Source organism: Acanthopagrus latus, chromosome 13 (genome assembly GCF_904848185.1).
Source record: "Acanthopagrus latus isolate v.2019 chromosome 13, fAcaLat1.1, whole genome shotgun sequence".
NCBI classification, from domain to species: Eukaryota; Metazoa; Chordata; class Actinopteri; order Spariformes; family Sparidae; genus Acanthopagrus; species Acanthopagrus latus.
The window spans coordinates 25977122-25993603 of NC_051051.1; the positions used below are offsets into that span (position 1 = coordinate 25977122).

Genomic DNA, 16482 nt, shown 5'->3' on the forward strand with positions numbered 1-16482 from the left:
CGACACAGAATGTGTTCGTCTCTGAGAGGAAGGTGAAGAAGACGACAGGAGAACATCAGTTTCAGTGACTTTACTTCTGTTCTGTGACATCACTTAGCAAATTCGTCTCTAAAGTGCTGATTCAGGATACAAGGCCAAAACTACGAGCACGCAGTCGAACAACAGAAGAAACACAAACAGGGAAACAACTTTGTGGTCCACAGTGACGAGGACGAGTGTGAAGCTCAGGAAGCTGCTGTGAACGAGCCAGCTAATTCTTTTAAAGGGTAAATTCAGAGTTTTCAGGCTTGATTTGCATCGAACTTCCTTCAACGTGCCGACAGGAACGTTTCACCTGATGTGAACAAGAACGACGACTCAGGTCAGAAGAGTCGAGTTTCTCGTTGTTTGGTCTTGTGTGGTTAAAAAAAAAACCCCCAACTAATAATGATTTAAGATTTTTTGTTTGTTTCTGATCACATCAGACATTTCATTTTAGTTTTAGATGCTCTTTAAAGAAAAGCTGCCGGCTCCTCCGTCTGTGGTGGATTTAGATCTTGCAGGGACTTTTTCACTCGCACCGGAAACTAAAAACTCATGAATATGTGGAAAGTTTAGAAACTCTGATTTAACTTCACTTGGTTTGTGAACCCTGGTTTGGCACCAGAGGAAAAAAGGCCACCATGTCGCCTCGATCGGCAGGTTTACTCTTAATACGGTGGCCATTTTAGGACATTTCAGACGCTGAGCTGTCTGAGGCGTTAGCTGTGTTTTGAGCTGAATACTACTGCTGGAATGTTAGCATGCTAACACTGCTCCAGGTAACATGTTATGTTGATCTCAGACGTCTGATGTTAACATTCAACATTTTGCACATTGAGGCCCAGACACACCGAACCGACGCCGAAGAACTGGCAGCGTCGGAGGCCGACTGCCGGGTCGCCTCACTGTTCCGTCTGCTCTGATTGGCTCGGTCCATCAATGAGAGAAACACTTGTAGTATCTGTAATGTGCTAAATGTTAGCTGAAGTGCTAACATTACCCTGTGTTAGCGTGGCAACAGAGTTTACTCATGCTGACGTTTAACAATGTCAGCACACTACATGTTAGCACCTACACATGGTCACGGTTAGCAAGCGAGCACGTCGTGTTAGCGCTGATCTCAAAGTTCATGAGGAACTTTCAGTGTTTGTTGGTTCTGGCGCGAACCAACAAAAACTCAAAGTTTCGGCGGCGACTGACAGAGAGACCACAGGATGACGTATTAATAAGTGATCTGACGTGAATTACACTTTATATATTGTGTTTTTGATTTATGACTCGTGGACTCTGAGACTTCACCTCACTGTTCCTTCAAGATGAAGATCTGCAACACGTTGTTTGGTGAACACTCTGTGATGTGGAGCGCAAATGTTCCCACACGTGTAGAGGTAGTCGCCTGAATCACCGTCGACACAAACAAAACGTCCATACAGGAAATATTTAGTGGCACAAAATGAGTCACGACCAGGTTGGATCTGAATACACTTGAGTGCTCTGTTTGTATTCATTCACCTGCATAAATACCCCCCAAAAAATCTGATATCTGATATCAAGAAGTTCAACACAAGTCCGTTCTGGTGTGGATGTCGCCCCGGTGCCTCGTGGGTCGGTTCTACTTAAGGCTCTGGTTTCCAGGTTCGGGTTAGGTCCTCATCTTCGTCTTTGGCTCAGCTTCTTGGTTCGATGCTGTTTCTTGAAGTCGATAAGGCAGCCGGCGGCCTCGGAGATCGGAGTGAAGGCTCTGATGGGGGAGTTACTGACCCTGAACGCTGACGCGCTGCCTTCCTCCTCTTCATCATCATCATCATCCCGCAGATCGATGACATCACTGAAACAACAACACAAACAAACGAGTTAAATGTTTTTACTGGTGAATGAAAATAATCTTTCTGCTGATGTTTTCATCTAATCAAAGTGTTCGATCACTCATCACGCTGACCGATCTCGTGTGAAGCAGCAGCTACGATCATGTTTATTATTGATTGATTGATTGATTGATATGGTGCAGAAACAATTAAAACACTGCTGGCTTCACTAAAAAGACACGATGTTCTGATAGAACTCGATTATTTATAATTTCATCCATGAAGTCGTCCTGAATGAAGAGGACGACTTCAGGATGCATCTTTATGGCGAGGCGTTGAGTTTTCCACTGTGAGACTGAAATCAGATGAAAACATCCACACAGTGTTCGTGAGATGTCACCTTGGTGGAGGTTTGGATCCAGACGGCCCGGCCTCTGTGAACACAGAACCACAACATGTCAGGGAAACATGAACCAACTCAAGTTTGACTGAAATCTTGTTGCTGAGCTGAAAATAAGAAAAACATGAAACAAAAAGACGAAAGTTCAGTTTAAAGAATGATTGAAACAAATCAATGATCGGGTCAGTTTCAGTTAATCTGCTGCTGACAGACGAACAGTTTCTGCTGTAGCGTCGTCGTGTCAGACGGCAGAGAACTGATGTAACTTCCCCTCTAGCGCCATCACGAGGTCAGACTGTTAATCTGTCCAGCACTTCAGTTTGTCACCAAGTGCCTCCAACACTGACGTGATCTCTCATCAGCTTCTGCTATATTATGTCTTTGTTGCTGATTATCATTATAAACATTATATCTGTTCATCACAAGCATATGAGTGATGTCAGTGTGAGTACATTAGCTTGAGCACGTTAGCATTTAGCTCAAATCACTCTTTACCTGAATCTCTGCTGTCTGTTTTCTCCAGAGCTGACAGCAGATTTCCCTTCTGGAAGGTCAAAAATATGAAAAAACAAGTTATTCTTCATCCTCAATCAAACGCACAACATCAAAGAAGTAATCAGTGAAAGTTTTTGTGTTTCCAAGACTATTTCTGAGCTCCAGTTTAACAGTTATCTCAGTGTTATCGAGGCTCACCGCTGCAGACTTTGTCCTCTGCTGCTGGATGCAGAGCTCAGTGTGTCGGCTGTAGTCTCTCACAGGAACCGCTTTCTGACAGATGAAACACTTCTCTGGGTTCCTTTGGAGAATAAAACCGAAGCTGAATTTTAAATCTGTCTGAAAACACAGAGCTGCTCCTGTGAAACATGACCCGAGGTCACACCGACTCACCTGACAGCGTTCGGGGGCTCGTTAGCCTCCTCAGCAGTCAGATCAGCTCTCCTCGTTCTCTTCCTGCGAGGCTTCGATGTCACTAAAAAGTGAAAGAATCATCGCAGTGCGTCACAACATCAGACACATTCCTTAAATATTTTCTCAGGTAAAGGAGTAATCAAGAGAATAATCCACAGATTAATCAGCACTGAAATGATCTTCAGGTGCAGTGACAGGTGTTACAGTTCAGTCTGTGTCACCTTGGAAACAGTCGGCCTTGGGCCTCCTCTCGTCCACGTCTCCGTCACAGTACGCGGCGTGCATCTCGATCTCCGTCACGGGGAACGATCCCTGACAGATGGGACAGTCCACGCTGGTTTCAGGGCTCCGAGGGACGACGGCTGGATCCAGTTCAGGAGACGACGACCTCTGAAGCCCTCGATCTTTTATCTCCTCCACGTCTGGATCCTCCCCGTCCTCCTCCACATTACCAACATCACCTCCGACGTCGCTGCTTCTAACAGGAATGTTTCCCTTCGTCTTTCTGTCCGCTGGAGCTGGAAACATGAAAAAGTACATGAACTTTTAATTATAATCTTCTATGGCACCACGTTTTAATTATCAGCTCAATATCGATCACATAAGTAGTTCCTGTGTTTTCTGCTCAGCGGGGAGGGTTTAAATAAATCTGTTTCAACCACCACACAACCAGAAAACTACAAATACTGTTTCCTGTTTTGTTCGCTGAGCGTGCAGTCTTACCGTCCACCTCCACCTCCACCTCCATCTCCTCATCCTGCAGCTCCTGCACGGCTGGAGAGTCGTCCTGGACAATCATCTCGACCTCGGGCGGCTCTGGGCTTTTCTGTCGCAGCTGAGGAGACGAGAGGTGACAAATGTTGTCAAACCCGTTCAAGAATTGTTAGACTGCTGTGTTTTCTACATTATCTCCACAGTCAGTGTCAAATCACTGATCTCTCCCAACAAAATACAGAAACAAAGGCATGAAGTACAGTACAGACTGTGGACAGACACTATAAAGTAAACACAAGGCAGAGACACTAAGTGTGGAAACAGATCCCAGATGCTGCCAACACAATGTAACACTCACTATCATCCAGCTGTAATACAAACAATACAAACTACAATCTTTTAAACTGAACACATGAACTCACCTCTGATCCAGCGTCAGTGTCGATCATCAGATCTTGTGTCCTGTCGTCATCGTTGTCGCTCAGCTGCGTCTCTGTTGAGACACATCGACTGTCAGCAGTTTATATACGTCAGTTTATCTTCCATGAAAGTGTCTCATTGTTCAGGGAGGAGGGGATCACAGAAGATAAAAGTTTACTGGAGGTCACTGAGATAAAACAAAAGTCTCTTTGGATTCTAAAGTTTGACAAATGAGCTGTGAAACCACTCTGACGACTTCCTGCAGTTAGAAACATTGTGGCAGCAGGTGAAGGAAAAGGTGGAGCTTCAGTACCTGGACAAACCTCACAGTCATCAGAGTCCACCTCTCCTCCTCCTCCCTCATTCTTCTTCTCTTCGTCTTTGTTCTCTATTTCCTGCTTGTCTTCATCTTCCTTGTTGTTTCCTTCGTCCTCCTCTGTTGCCTCCTCGGCTGCATCACACAGTTTTTTACTCCTCAGTCTGAAGCCGCGTCTGGAAATGTATTAAAATGAATCAAACGTTCTTCATCAGCTCAGATGGAGAGAAGACAAGACAGAGAAGAAGTTTAAATGCTGAATAAAATGCACAGCCTCGGCTTCATCGAGGACGTCTCAGGGAGGTAACGTTGTACAGACGAGTCCGCCGACCGTCTCACTTTATGTTTCTGTTTTATCTTCTGACCACAAAAGTCATCATGATGCCAACAACACATTCATACGTTACAACATACGAGCTGGAAGAGTTCATGCAGGTTTTACCTTCGAGGAAACAGCTCCTGAGGTGATTCAGCACGCGGCTCAGGAGACGGTGATTTCTGGGAGAAAAATGGAGGATGCACATTATGAAAGTCCATAAATACACCAGTTAGAGACTCAGCTCCTGTGGGGAGAGTCGTCATCGTACCTCCGGCTGTGGCAGGATGGCCTCCCCCCACTCAGCCTTCCTCAGCAGACACCTCTGAGCCTGCTTCAGACTCTTCTCATACACATCCATCTGAGCCAGGATCACCTGAGAGCCGGGACGCAGGTGGACAGGAGGACACATAATCAGACAAAAAAGTGAAAACCAAACGTCTTGCATTTTCTGCCGGACACTTTGTGGTTACCTTTGTGTAGCTGTCTGGGTCCAGGCCTCGTGGACAGAAGGGAACCCCCCAGTAGTAGTGAACCGTCGACCCGCCTGCAGGCTGCCCAGGCGGAGCTGACACGCTGCTGACTGCTCCCTGACTGCTGATTGGCTGCTGTTCTCGCTCTGTGGTGTATGTAGAGGGTCTGAACGAGACACACAGAGAGTTACAGCGAACAAAGAACCGTCTTTCAGGAGCAAACATCGACATCATGAGGAGGAAGAAGCCAAAACCTGACTGTGTTTGATATGTGACACAGAACTCTAAACTCTATTTATTTGATTAGAACAATGCACATTAATTAACATATCAAAGAGGATCAATGTAAATATGCTGGCGTTAGCATAATTGCTACATTTCATCCATCGTCCTAAGGCAGGTATTATAAAAAAAAAAACATACAGACAACACACCATGGCAAAAAAAAGGAGAGAGAGAAAAAGAAAACATGTAAAAATTTTACACAAAAAATAAGTCTTAATTCACATAAAGGTTAAAGTCCATACAAAAGGTATAAAAGACGAAGAGGTTACCCATGAGAGCAGGTCTGGTTTATTTTCAACGACTGTTTAAGGGTCTTTTTTAAAGGTGGTGTAACTGTCACAGTTTCTGACATGAGCTGGCAGTGTGTTCCTCTGATGGACGCCACCATCTGGCAAAATTTAGTCCTGCGCCGTTGTTTATCACAGTCTCCTCTACTCAGCGCTCTGGTGTTTACTCTGGAATATTTTGTCTTTATGAAGGCCTGTAGTAGTGGAGGGGCTAGTCCATTCAAAACCTTAAAGATGAGACAAACATCCAAAAACAACTGGTAGCTATCAAACTCCAAGATTTTGTACCTATTAATAATTTTACAATAATGGTAATGTGTAGGTTTTTTGTCAGGAGTTTTAAGCGTTCTCTTGAAGAGAGACTTGATTGGTTTTAAATTATTCTCTGATGTATGTGACCATGTAGTATAACAGTAAGAAATATGGGTAAATATGGTTATGAGATCGTCTGTGTTTTCTGTACCTGCAGGTCGACCCGCTTGTTCCTGGAGACGCTGCAGCCACATGGAGGACGGGTCTCTCCTCTGGGAAGACCGGGCTGGGCGACCCCACCGGCGTGACGTCGTCCTCATCAGACAACAGCAGCGTCATGTCACTGGTCAGCTCGGCTGACTCTCTCTCTTTGGATATTTCCTTCAGCTCCTCCTCGACATCATCTGAAACCCAGAAACACCCAGAGACCCGGTGACCAACAGGCTCGGATCACACCGGGTGATCAGTGAGGTGAGTCTGGTCATGTGACCCCTGACCGGAGTGAAGCTGTACTGTACCTGACTTACAGGACGCGTTCAGCCCGACACGCTGGTTCCGATCAGTCTCTCCGTCCTGTTATTCAAAAGCAGAAAAACAGAGAAATTGGCAAGAAATTTTAAAAGAATCATTTTAAACACTGTAGCTGTTCAGCTGAAAGCGTTGGTGCCTTCTGGAGACGTAGATGAGCTTAGTTTCTTTTTCAGGTCTTTTGGACGATGCATTTATGAATTATTTGACTTCTAACATACTACACAACAACATCTGTATTATTGCAGCACTTCTAAAAAAAGAATATTACTGATTCAGAGATAATAAGCAGGTACTTAACAGTGTGAGATTAAAACTATTAAAATCAGGGAGACGCTGCTGTGAGTTCTACAGACGTCCAGATGTCACTGTGCTGCTCATGAGACTGAAGCTTCCATCACTACGGTTTAATAAAATCCAGCAGTTTCAGATGCTGCTGAAAACAAGCATGTTGAAGTGTACAGACACCTGAACTCACCTGTCTCCGACGCCCTGTAGTGGCTGAATTTCCTCCACAGACTGACGCTCTGAGCTCTGCAGCTGAAGGATTCGCAGAGTGTTTCTGCTCATCCAGACGAATCTTCTGTCGCCTTCCACTCTGGCCGAACACTGGATCAGTCTCTGAGAATACAGGACTTCTGCTGGCTGCTGGTCTTTCTGGGGTGACATCAGGGCTTCTTGGGAACACCGGGCTCTTAGGCCGGCAGGACGTGGACCTCACAGAGGAGGTTAAACTCTCCTGAGATGAGAACATGAACCCTGAGTTACAGACGCTGACTTGTGGTTTGGAGGCACTTGAAGACTTCTTATTCTGAGTATTGCTGCCAAATACGGGACTCTTAAAATACTCAGGACTCGGCTGCGTCTCTGCACCACCGTCCTGATCAGTCTCTGAGAAGACAGGACTTTTAGGAACTGTCATGAGGTTATCAGAGCGCTCCGGGCTTTTGGGAAACGTTGGGCTCTTGGGTTGGGCAGACGAAGACTTTGGAGGCGAAGTCGAGCTGTCCAGAGAACACAACACAAACCCTGAGGTTCTGCAGTTCTGCAGCAGGTCCTGAGTCAGCCGGGGGACGTGGACCTCGGCTCTGAGGCCAGTCAAGGGGAAGACAGGAGATTTACAGGGGTGACAGTCGTCGATCTGGGTTGAGTCAGTGCTCTGAATTATGACAAATACACACAAGATCATTGGTTTGGAGCTGTTCATCACCACCAGAGACACACATTGTTTTCACTAAAACATTGACTGAAGAGAGAAAATCATTCAGTCAGAAATAATATGTTTCAAAGATGTCACCTCTGGCTCTGGGAAACTGGTTTCACAAACTTTGACATCAACAGATTAATTGATAAAAGGCAATAATCAATAACTGAAGCTGTAAACTGAATACATTTGTGTTTGGGACTGGAGGAGGGAGGTTGGGCTCTTCGAAACTTGTTCTTTTCTGACATTTTAGAGACAAAACCAACAAACTAAAGAACTAAAATAAAACAAATCAACAGATCAGGACGAACCTGCTGCGAGTCCAGATGCAGCTCCAGGACCTCTGAGCTGCAGGTTGAAGCCTGAGAGTTGATTTTCTGAGTCTGGGACAAGTCTGGCATCTCCAGCAGAGGACTTCCTTCTTTCCTTTTCCGCTTTTTATTCCAGCTACAGCCTCCATCTCCACTTCGTTTTGCTCCTGGGAATCCAGAACATGTTTAATTTCTAGCAAGCTAACATTTTCCTTTGATACATTTACCTTCAGATGAGTCCATTCAAAACAAAGTGAGTGCAGGATATCAGCGGTCGTCAGTGAATCACCTCGGTTCAGATCCTTCTCTGCCGTGCAGCCGTCCTCAGACGCCGGCTGCCCGTTTGAGTACAAGAGTTTCCGTCGTGAGCTGATCCTGAGCGATGCTTCAGGATCAGACAGCAGGCTCTGACTCTGGGAGGGCGAACATGGCTGTGTCATCTAGGAGAGAGAAACCACAGAGGGCTCCTGTATTCATCAACTAGATATGAACTCCGATAAATGCTGAACTCTTGGAGCCAGATTGATGAGATCTGTGTCAGAATCACAGTAATTCTACCTCACAGAACACCAGAGTTTCTGTCTAAAAGAGAAAGATGTTCTGTGTGTAATATTAACAGCAACATTGAACTTGTTTGTGTTCAGATTCTGGGGCCAACAGTGCCGACGCTGTACTCACACTCTCATGAATGGCTTTCATCATGGCCTCTTCCTCTTTCTGCAGCCTGAGTGCAGTGATGCTGGCTTCCTGCTCGCTGAGCCGCAGAGCCAAGTCCATCATCTCCTCCTCTGTCATCTCTGAACACAGAGAGGGCTCAAAGGTCAGGGTTGTTTCTATACAACAGGTTCACAAAAATCCTGCCTCTTACATTAACTTTAAATTTGACTTATACAGAGACTTAACTGGAAAGAAATGATTATTTGAGGGTTAGGGTGAGGGTTAAGACTATAAAAACATCAAACGTAAAGATTTTGTTATTATTTTGGTCGCCTTCATGTCGTGTTTCGTACCTTTGGGTTTGGATTTGTTTTCCCTCTCTCTCCTGCGTGTTCCTCTCGATGATGACGGCGACAGAAGAGACGATGAGAACTCGTCCTGGAGAACAAACAAACAGAGTTTTAGTGCTTTAGTTTCACAGAGGCCTTGTGTGTCACTGATCTGAGTGACTTTTGTCCTTTAGCAAACACTTTGTATCTGAAGAATTCATCATCAGAGGTGTTAATGTAAAATGAAAACAGTGACTGATCCCTGAGCTACAGCTGCTGTACTCCAACAAACATATGAAACTGCATGTATGTAACCCGCAGCTGATTCTGGCTAATGTTCACATTTCTTTACGTTATCATCTTCCAGAGCTTCGTCCTCCTCAGTGTCGTCATCGATCTGGTGGCTTCTGGAGGGGACGTCACCGGCGTCCTTCAGTACTTGTTTTCTCAGAGCCATCCTGGCCTGATCCTGAGAAACTTTTACCAGCAGAGACAGAAAAAGACAATTACACGTCAAAACATAATCCAAAATTTTTCAATCCAGCATCTCAACAATCAAATTCTTGCTGTTTTTTATCTTGAAAGTATCAATCTTCAAAGACCTAAACAGCCCGTGTCCACATCATTTCTTGTTCAATGGATCAATAAATGTCTCTGATAAAAGTGACACCGTCTCCACTGTCCCTGTAATGTTTCATTACTTCTCTATTAGTTCTCTGAACTTTTGAAGACATCCATGTTGTCGGCCTGATAATCTGTCTACTCCAAGTCCAAAACATCCAAGTGAATCTTTCTGAATAAAAATCCAACTAAACTTCCCAAGTTCACATTAAAAAAAAAAAAAAAAGGATTTTTGAAAAAAAGAATCTGGTAAATTTAAACTTTCTCAGACAAATCAAATATAAAGCTGACACTTGGTTTTAACTGCTGCAACAAACTAAGTAAACACAGCAGATTGAGATACCCCGTGTTTAAAAAACAGCTGCTTAACTAACACGCAGCTGTCTGCTTTTCATTACTGGACCTGTGATGCATCAGCCCGTTTATTTACATCTCCATGACCCATTAAATCATGTGTGCAGTGGACTTCCAGTGAGCTCTTCTACCGGACAGAACCGCCGAAGCACAGCTGTAATCATGTTAAATCACAGTTTTAATATATATGTATTAAACTTAAACTCTTAGACTGGAGAAACGATCGTGTCAGAGCAGCATCCTCGCCCACTCTCTGCTGCTCTCACCTGATTTATCCGGTGAGTTTCTTCTTCTTCCTCTCATCTGTCCGGTGGGTCGGTGCGACGGGGTGGCTCAAACTCGGCCTCCAAACTAACTAATCCCTGTTTTAAATCAATAAAAGAGCCAAGTAGCGAGATTTAAACGACCTATTGAAGACTAATCCACCCCCGGATCGATCCAGCTCATAATCAAAGAGCCACTCACAGCAGTTACCTTCTGTCAGTTAGCTTCCACAGCGCCAGGACATCGGTTGATATGGAAACAAACTGAACACACGAGACACTAAAAACTCCACATAAAGTTCGTATTTTCGGTTTTCTGCTCACTTATCGGTAAGTTTGACTAGCAGGTTAAATGTTTGTGTGTTTATATGTTCCACAGCTGCTTAAAACCACACAAAAATAAACAACAACCATGGTAGAAACACTCGCAGCAGAGTTTTCCTCACTTTCGCGGCGCCATGTTTGTTTCTGTTCACGTAATCACGTGACTTTACGTAACGCTGCGTTCAGGGACTGTCGGTTAACGTTTGCTGTTAGTGTTGCCTTCTCGCACTAAGTAGGACACAGTAATGTGTTTGTTTTATCCAATTAGTCGTCGCTGTCACACAAAATGGAAGCAGCGCAAGTTAGAAGAACACATTTCGACAAAGATGACGAATATTGCTGACGCACCACTCTCCACTCATGCAATAATCAATTAATTTATGCATGCATATATGTATTTATTCCTGTATTCATCTATAAATGTATTTTTTGCATGCATGTATAGATACTTCATTATTTGTCCCATATACATTACAACAAAACAGCTGCAGGAAGGAAAAACAAAAGACATAAATTTAGCCTCCCCGTCGGGGAATCGAACCCCGGTCTTCCGCGTGACAGGCGGAGATACTGTCCACTATACTAACGAGGATTGGCTGATGTACAATGTGTCGATATGGGACAAATTTGTGTATGTGACACGCGCTCACTCTTGTTAGGGTAAGATGACGACAAAACGAGATGAAGACAGTCCACACACTTATTTGGACGAGCTGCTTCACTTCTACTCAGCTGGCGGTGCAGTGTTGTTTATTTTCTTTACATCAGTTATATACGTATTTGTTGATAGTGACGTCCTCCATAAACCCAAATAATCTGCCTCCATCTGGTTTCCAACACATACTGGGCCAAAACTAGAGAGCTTCCAGAGCTGAAACGTCCCTTAACTTTCCCCATTCATTCTTTATGGTAGTTCTTATCACTACGGATGTAATATATTTTTGACCACAAGCGGGAAATTGGTGGCTCTGTTTCCCCGTTTTAGGTTCCAGTAAGATGACTTGATTTAGCTGCATACGTCCTAACAGGAAGAAGTTATATTGCTATTATTGAGAACACTTAAAAACAACAGTTAAAAACTCCAAGATATCATTTTGGCCTCTGGTGGCTACTTTTTTAACAAAACAAATGTTGTGCAGCCACATGCCTCAGAAAAACCTTTAAATGCAGTCAACATTTCTCAAAAAAACAAATATTTTCTTATTTTATATAAGAAATATATGATTATGTATGTGAAGGGCCTGATTGTTTAACTGAGATTTAAATACTGAAATAAAATCTAACTTTAAACCTTCTAAAAAGGGGAAAATAACAAAGAAATCAGGATTCAGTGGGTCACTTTGCATCACGAACCCTTAAAGTTCGTGTGATGTAGTACACCACGTTTACCACGAGATGTCAGTCAAACACAGTCAGTGGAATCAGATGAGCGGTGAATTCTTGTCACAAAGTCAGACTCTTGTGTGCGGACACCTTCGTCCATGTCTGCTAACATTAGCTCCTCAACTTTGATGTAGCGCAGATGTGGATGAGGAGCTCGGTGGTCATGAAGTTTCAGGACTGTTTCTCCTCATGAGAGGCTTCAGCACCTCAACACAGGTAAACGCTCCCTGAGGGATGCCTTCAGGTACGCAGCGGAAATTCCGCTTTTGAAGAACACCAGTTAGGAGCAGTTCACTCGATCTGTTCATAATGCGTAATAAAGCTGTGTTTAGATACTCTATGAATATCACTCGGCTGTTCCTGAAAAGGAAGACTGTTTCCGCCCGGTCTCGAACCGGGGACCTTTCGCGTGTTAGGCGAACGTGATAACCACTACACTACGGAAACTACACACGGGGCGTTTAAGCGCAGAGTCGAATGGGAAATGTCCTGTCGCGCAGTACAAAGATGCTTTAGACCTAATCGATGTTGTGAGAAAATCATCAGGCTTTGTCGACTATTAACCCTCCTGTTGTCTTCGGGTAAAAAATGACCCTAAACTGTGTTCAAAAGCAGAGAAATATGAATATGTATATACCACACACTGAGGTACACTCATACATTTGTACATTTGTACAATATCTTACCATTCTTAATTATTTACATAATTTATTTTTTTTTGTCCTCATAGGTGCATGTCTAACGTTATTCCTGAGCAGTGAAAAGGAGTCACATTCCTTGTATGAAGACACAGTTGTCCATTACTGCTCAGTACGCATGCAGAACATTAAAACAAACTTGTACTTTAATGTTGTTAATGCAGCTAAATCAAGTTATCTTACCTGAGAATAAAAAGTGGAAACAGCAGTAAGGAGCAGTTCACTTGGTCTGTTCAGAAAGCGTAATGAAGATGTGTTTAGATACTGTATGAATATAAGCCGGCTGTTTCTTAAAATAAAGACTATTTTATTGTTTATTTTCTTTACATCAGTTATATACTTGTTTGTTGATAGTGACGTCCTCCACAACCCAAATAATCTGCCTCCATCTGGATTCTAACACATACTGGGCCAAAACTAGAGAGTTTCCAGAGCTGAAACGTCCCTTAACCTTCATTCATTCTCTATGGTAGTTCTTATCACTACGGATGTAATATATTTTTGGCCACGAGCCGGAAAATGGTTCCCCATTTTAGGTGAAAGGAATAGCTGAATACACAACATCCAAATTCAAGTTTGTTTAAATGTTCTGCTCACATTTTTCACATACTGTCATCTTACTTTGACATAATTTTTCTAAATGTGTATGAACAGCTCAGGTTGTGTTTTTTTTTGCATTGACGTGGTTTGCTGATAGTTTAGGTAACATTTGTTACAGTAAGGTAAGTAGGACAGCAAGTGTTTCTGAAAATAAAGACTGTTTCCGCCCGGTCTCGAACCGGGGACCTTTCGCGTGTTAGGCGAACGTGATAACCACTACACTACGGAAACGATACAAGATGCGTTCTCGCGCAACTGGAAATCGGAAATATCCTGTCGCAGCATAGACAATTGATTACCCCTAATCGGTCCGTCGATAAAACAAAGATGCACTTTGTATATTGTGTCGACTATTTAAAAAAGGGAGTGGGGGGGAAGAAGAAATTGTTTCCGCCCGGTTTCGAACCGGGGACCTTTCGCGTGTTAGGCGAACGTGATAACCACTACACTACGGAAACGCTATAAAATCATTTAAGGGTCATTGTGTTCAAATACATACCGGAACCTGACACGCTCATCGTCCGACTGGTATTGTCAAACTTACTGTACACGATAATGGACACAATTTTTTTTATTTCTTTATTTTTTTTATTCATGTATTTGTACTATACAGAAAAAAAAAATGATGGAGACGCAGCAATATGATTTATTTTCTGAGATAGAACTGTGCCAATATTTCCACAATAATTATCAAAAGCACATGCAATATCAGAGGGGTCAGAGTATTTTCTATTTTCATCAACAAACTGGGTAGGAGGAGTACGAGAGGAGCTGATTAATGACCCTCCAAGTACTTTTGGTGTTATTACTGTTAGTAAATGACACCTTCAGGGACATACCTTCCTACATATTATAGAATAGCAACAGAGATATCTGAATTGTTCAGAAAAAAAAAAAAAAAATGAAAATCATGTTTCCGCCCGGTTTCGAACCGGGGACCTTTCGCGTGTGAGGCGAACGTGATAACCACTACACTACGGAAACTCTCATGAAGTAAGGGGGCGGAGTTTTCCGTCAAATATGTAACACCATAAATGTAGAAACACTATAACGACTGAAATCATGCTGTGAAATTAAAAATAACTACATTAGAAGGACACACACCATCCACCCCCACGCTGATGTGTTATAGGATGCAGTAATAAGAGGTGTGAGTGTCCAGCTGACTCCTCAGTGACCGTCATGTGACTCACAGCGAGGAAATCATCTGAAACGATATATGGGTGTATCATTTCTGGTAACCCCTGGAGATTTAATTTAAACAGAACTAACCCACTCTTTTCTCTTTGCCTACGATGGAGGAAGTTACTCTTGTGGGTTTGTTTGTGATTCTCTTCACACTGTTTGTTCCTCTTTGCTTGTTGCAAAAGTTTTTGGAAATCACAAGTTGGAGCTGAAAGCCCCTCTGAAAGCCCACACGGACGACACCACATGATTGCTACAGAAATAAGAAAAAGTGTGTGTTGTTGTGTGTCCATACAGAAAGTGATCAACACAGTGATTCCCCGACTGCACTGTTGAGTAACAAACATCTTTAGGGGAGTCCTTAAATTACAAGATTTCTTTAAATTTAACCTTTTACTGATTTCAAGTCTTTTAAAAACACAAGTAATAGTTCTAGTAATTGTTCTGGTGCTCACACAGCCTCTGACAACTGACTCGTTATAGATCCACCTGGATCATTTTAAAAAGTAGAAGTTCTTCTTTTAATATCAGACTTTAGTAAAAGACAAAGAAAATCTAAAAATAAAAAGCAATCTCTTAAATAGCTGTAGAGATATTTCAGTCCGGGTCAAAGAGCCCGACCGACCCACATCGTCATTTCTAGCTCTTATCACTGGACAGTGGAAGACATTTTTAACCATTTAAGATTGGAGTGACGTGTCCCGGTCACCAGGTGGTGTCCACAGATCTGCCTGATTATTATAATCTTTTAATGTAATTTTGAGATATGACATAATGGAGGAGGGAAGACGAGATGCATCAAGAATATCCAAAGTAACTGTTAAAACTGTCTTACTGTCGGAAAATCAAACTAAATAATCAGACCAGATTAAAATAAAAAGAAAGAAAAGATTCTGATTGTAAGAAAAACTCTGAATATTGCAGTTGATAATCATCCAGACTTTACAGTATCTACATACATGTAAAACATATTAAGTACTCTTACTTGTACTTTTGATACTTCGGTCCTAAATGTTGTATTAACTTGTCAAGTTTTCTAAGAATTTAAGTATTTATGTAAATCCCTTCTCATGCCGTTGATGAAAAAAAGATAATTTGTTGTTCTGACGTACTTTGTGGCGAAGCTAAAAATACCTCAAACTGCTGTTCAGGAACATCAACCGCAGGATATCATGATGACACAGTGAAGTCTGAATGTCTGTAAATGTAACAACTTCATCATGTTTTCCCTGTTTGACAATCATGTCATAATTCCTCTTACTCTTATCAACTGCTGAGTAACAGCCACAAAGTGTTTTGTGAGGTCACAGTGACCTTTGACCTTTGACCTTTGACCACCAAACTCTAACCAGGAGAGCGACAGAAGTTTATGAACGTGATGCTCAGGTGTTGTGTTTATCGATCACAACGTTAAAACGACGACTTCTCCACTCACAAACAATGTGTTTCTATTTGACGACAGAAAGTTGAACCGAAACAGGAAACTCGGGCTGAAATTCATCCGTCAAAGAAGCTTCAAGTGAATAAAAGACTGACAGAATATTATTGTTGTTGTCCTCTCTGTCCTGTCTCTGACGGCGTGAGGGACGTACGTCTTACCAACTCTCACTTAGCAGATTTACTGTCAGGTGTGCGAGTGAAGGCAGAATATTTCTTTCAAGGCCGAGCTGCAAAAATGTTAATTCTCCTTAATTCTTAATTCTCCATTAAATTAAATGTAATGAACTGTTTGACTTCAGCAGCTGTGCTTTGGTGTCTTGAGCGTTGGGCTCTCTGTGTGCATGACATGGAAATATAACATGAAACAATTTATCAGTTAATCAAAAA

General features: G+C 42.8%; 1 protein-coding gene and 5 non-coding genes across 8 annotated transcripts; all 6 read right to left on the bottom strand.

Moving 5' to 3' along the window:
* Window positions 1-55: 55 nt before the first annotated feature.
* Window positions 56-10945, bottom strand: uimc1 (ubiquitin interaction motif containing 1). 3 transcript variants are annotated; one of them, XM_037119054.1, is made up of 22 exons: window positions 10677-10945; window positions 10469-10564; window positions 9580-9704; window positions 9252-9336; window positions 8920-9038; window positions 8531-8681; window positions 8242-8408; window positions 7205-7885; window positions 6717-6771; window positions 6410-6602; window positions 5375-5540; window positions 5173-5277; window positions 5028-5083; window positions 4583-4761; window positions 4272-4342; window positions 3859-3970; window positions 3357-3653; window positions 3115-3196; window positions 2920-3022; window positions 2722-2770; window positions 2227-2260; window positions 56-1849 (listed from the first exon to the last, which is right to left on the bottom strand). In XM_037119054.1, exons 2-22 carry the CDS (start codon window positions 10503-10505, stop codon window positions 1672-1674), a joined length of 3045 nt encoding a protein of 1014 aa, XP_036974949.1. In that variant the 5' UTR covers window positions 10506-10564; window positions 10677-10945; the 3' UTR covers window positions 56-1671. The 3 variants fall into 3 exon arrangements, with proteins under 3 accessions (XP_036974949.1, XP_036974950.1, XP_036974951.1); XM_037119055.1 differs by having other exon boundaries at window positions 10668-10945; XM_037119056.1 differs by having other exon boundaries at window positions 6726-6771; window positions 10469-10945.
* Window positions 10946-11309: 364 nt separating this feature from the next.
* Window positions 11310-11381, bottom strand: trnad-guc. The gene has a single exon. It is a non-coding gene; the product is annotated as a tRNA-Asp (tRNA).
* A 1165-nt stretch (window positions 11382-12546) lies between these two features.
* Window positions 12547-12619, bottom strand: trnav-aac. The gene has a single exon. It is a non-coding gene; the product is annotated as a tRNA-Val (tRNA).
* A 1009-nt stretch (window positions 12620-13628) lies between these two features.
* Window positions 13629-13701, bottom strand: trnav-aac. Its single transcript has one exon. It is a non-coding gene; the product is annotated as a tRNA-Val (tRNA).
* Window positions 13702-13855: 154 nt separating this feature from the next.
* On the bottom strand, window positions 13856-13928 carry trnav-aac. The gene has a single exon. It is a non-coding gene; the product is annotated as a tRNA-Val (tRNA).
* A 453-nt stretch (window positions 13929-14381) lies between these two features.
* trnav-cac lies at window positions 14382-14454 on the bottom strand. Its single transcript has one exon. It is a non-coding gene; the product is annotated as a tRNA-Val (tRNA).
* Between the last annotated feature and the right edge of the window lie 2028 nt (window positions 14455-16482).

Bases quoted from the DNA above. Each gene is read 5' to 3' on its own strand.
- uimc1 (XM_037119054.1), bottom strand. From the start codon at position 10,505: ATGAGAGGAAGAAGAAGAAACTCACCGGATAAATCAG. The intron at 9,705-10,468 runs GTGAGAGCAGCA...TGCTGGTAAAAG, and splicing joins AAACTCACCGGATAAATCAG to TTTCTCAGGATCAGGCCAGG. The intron at 6,772-7,204 runs GTGAGTTCAGGT...TTTGAATAACAG, and splicing joins CTACAGGGCGTCGGAGACAG to GACGGAGAGACTGATCGGAA.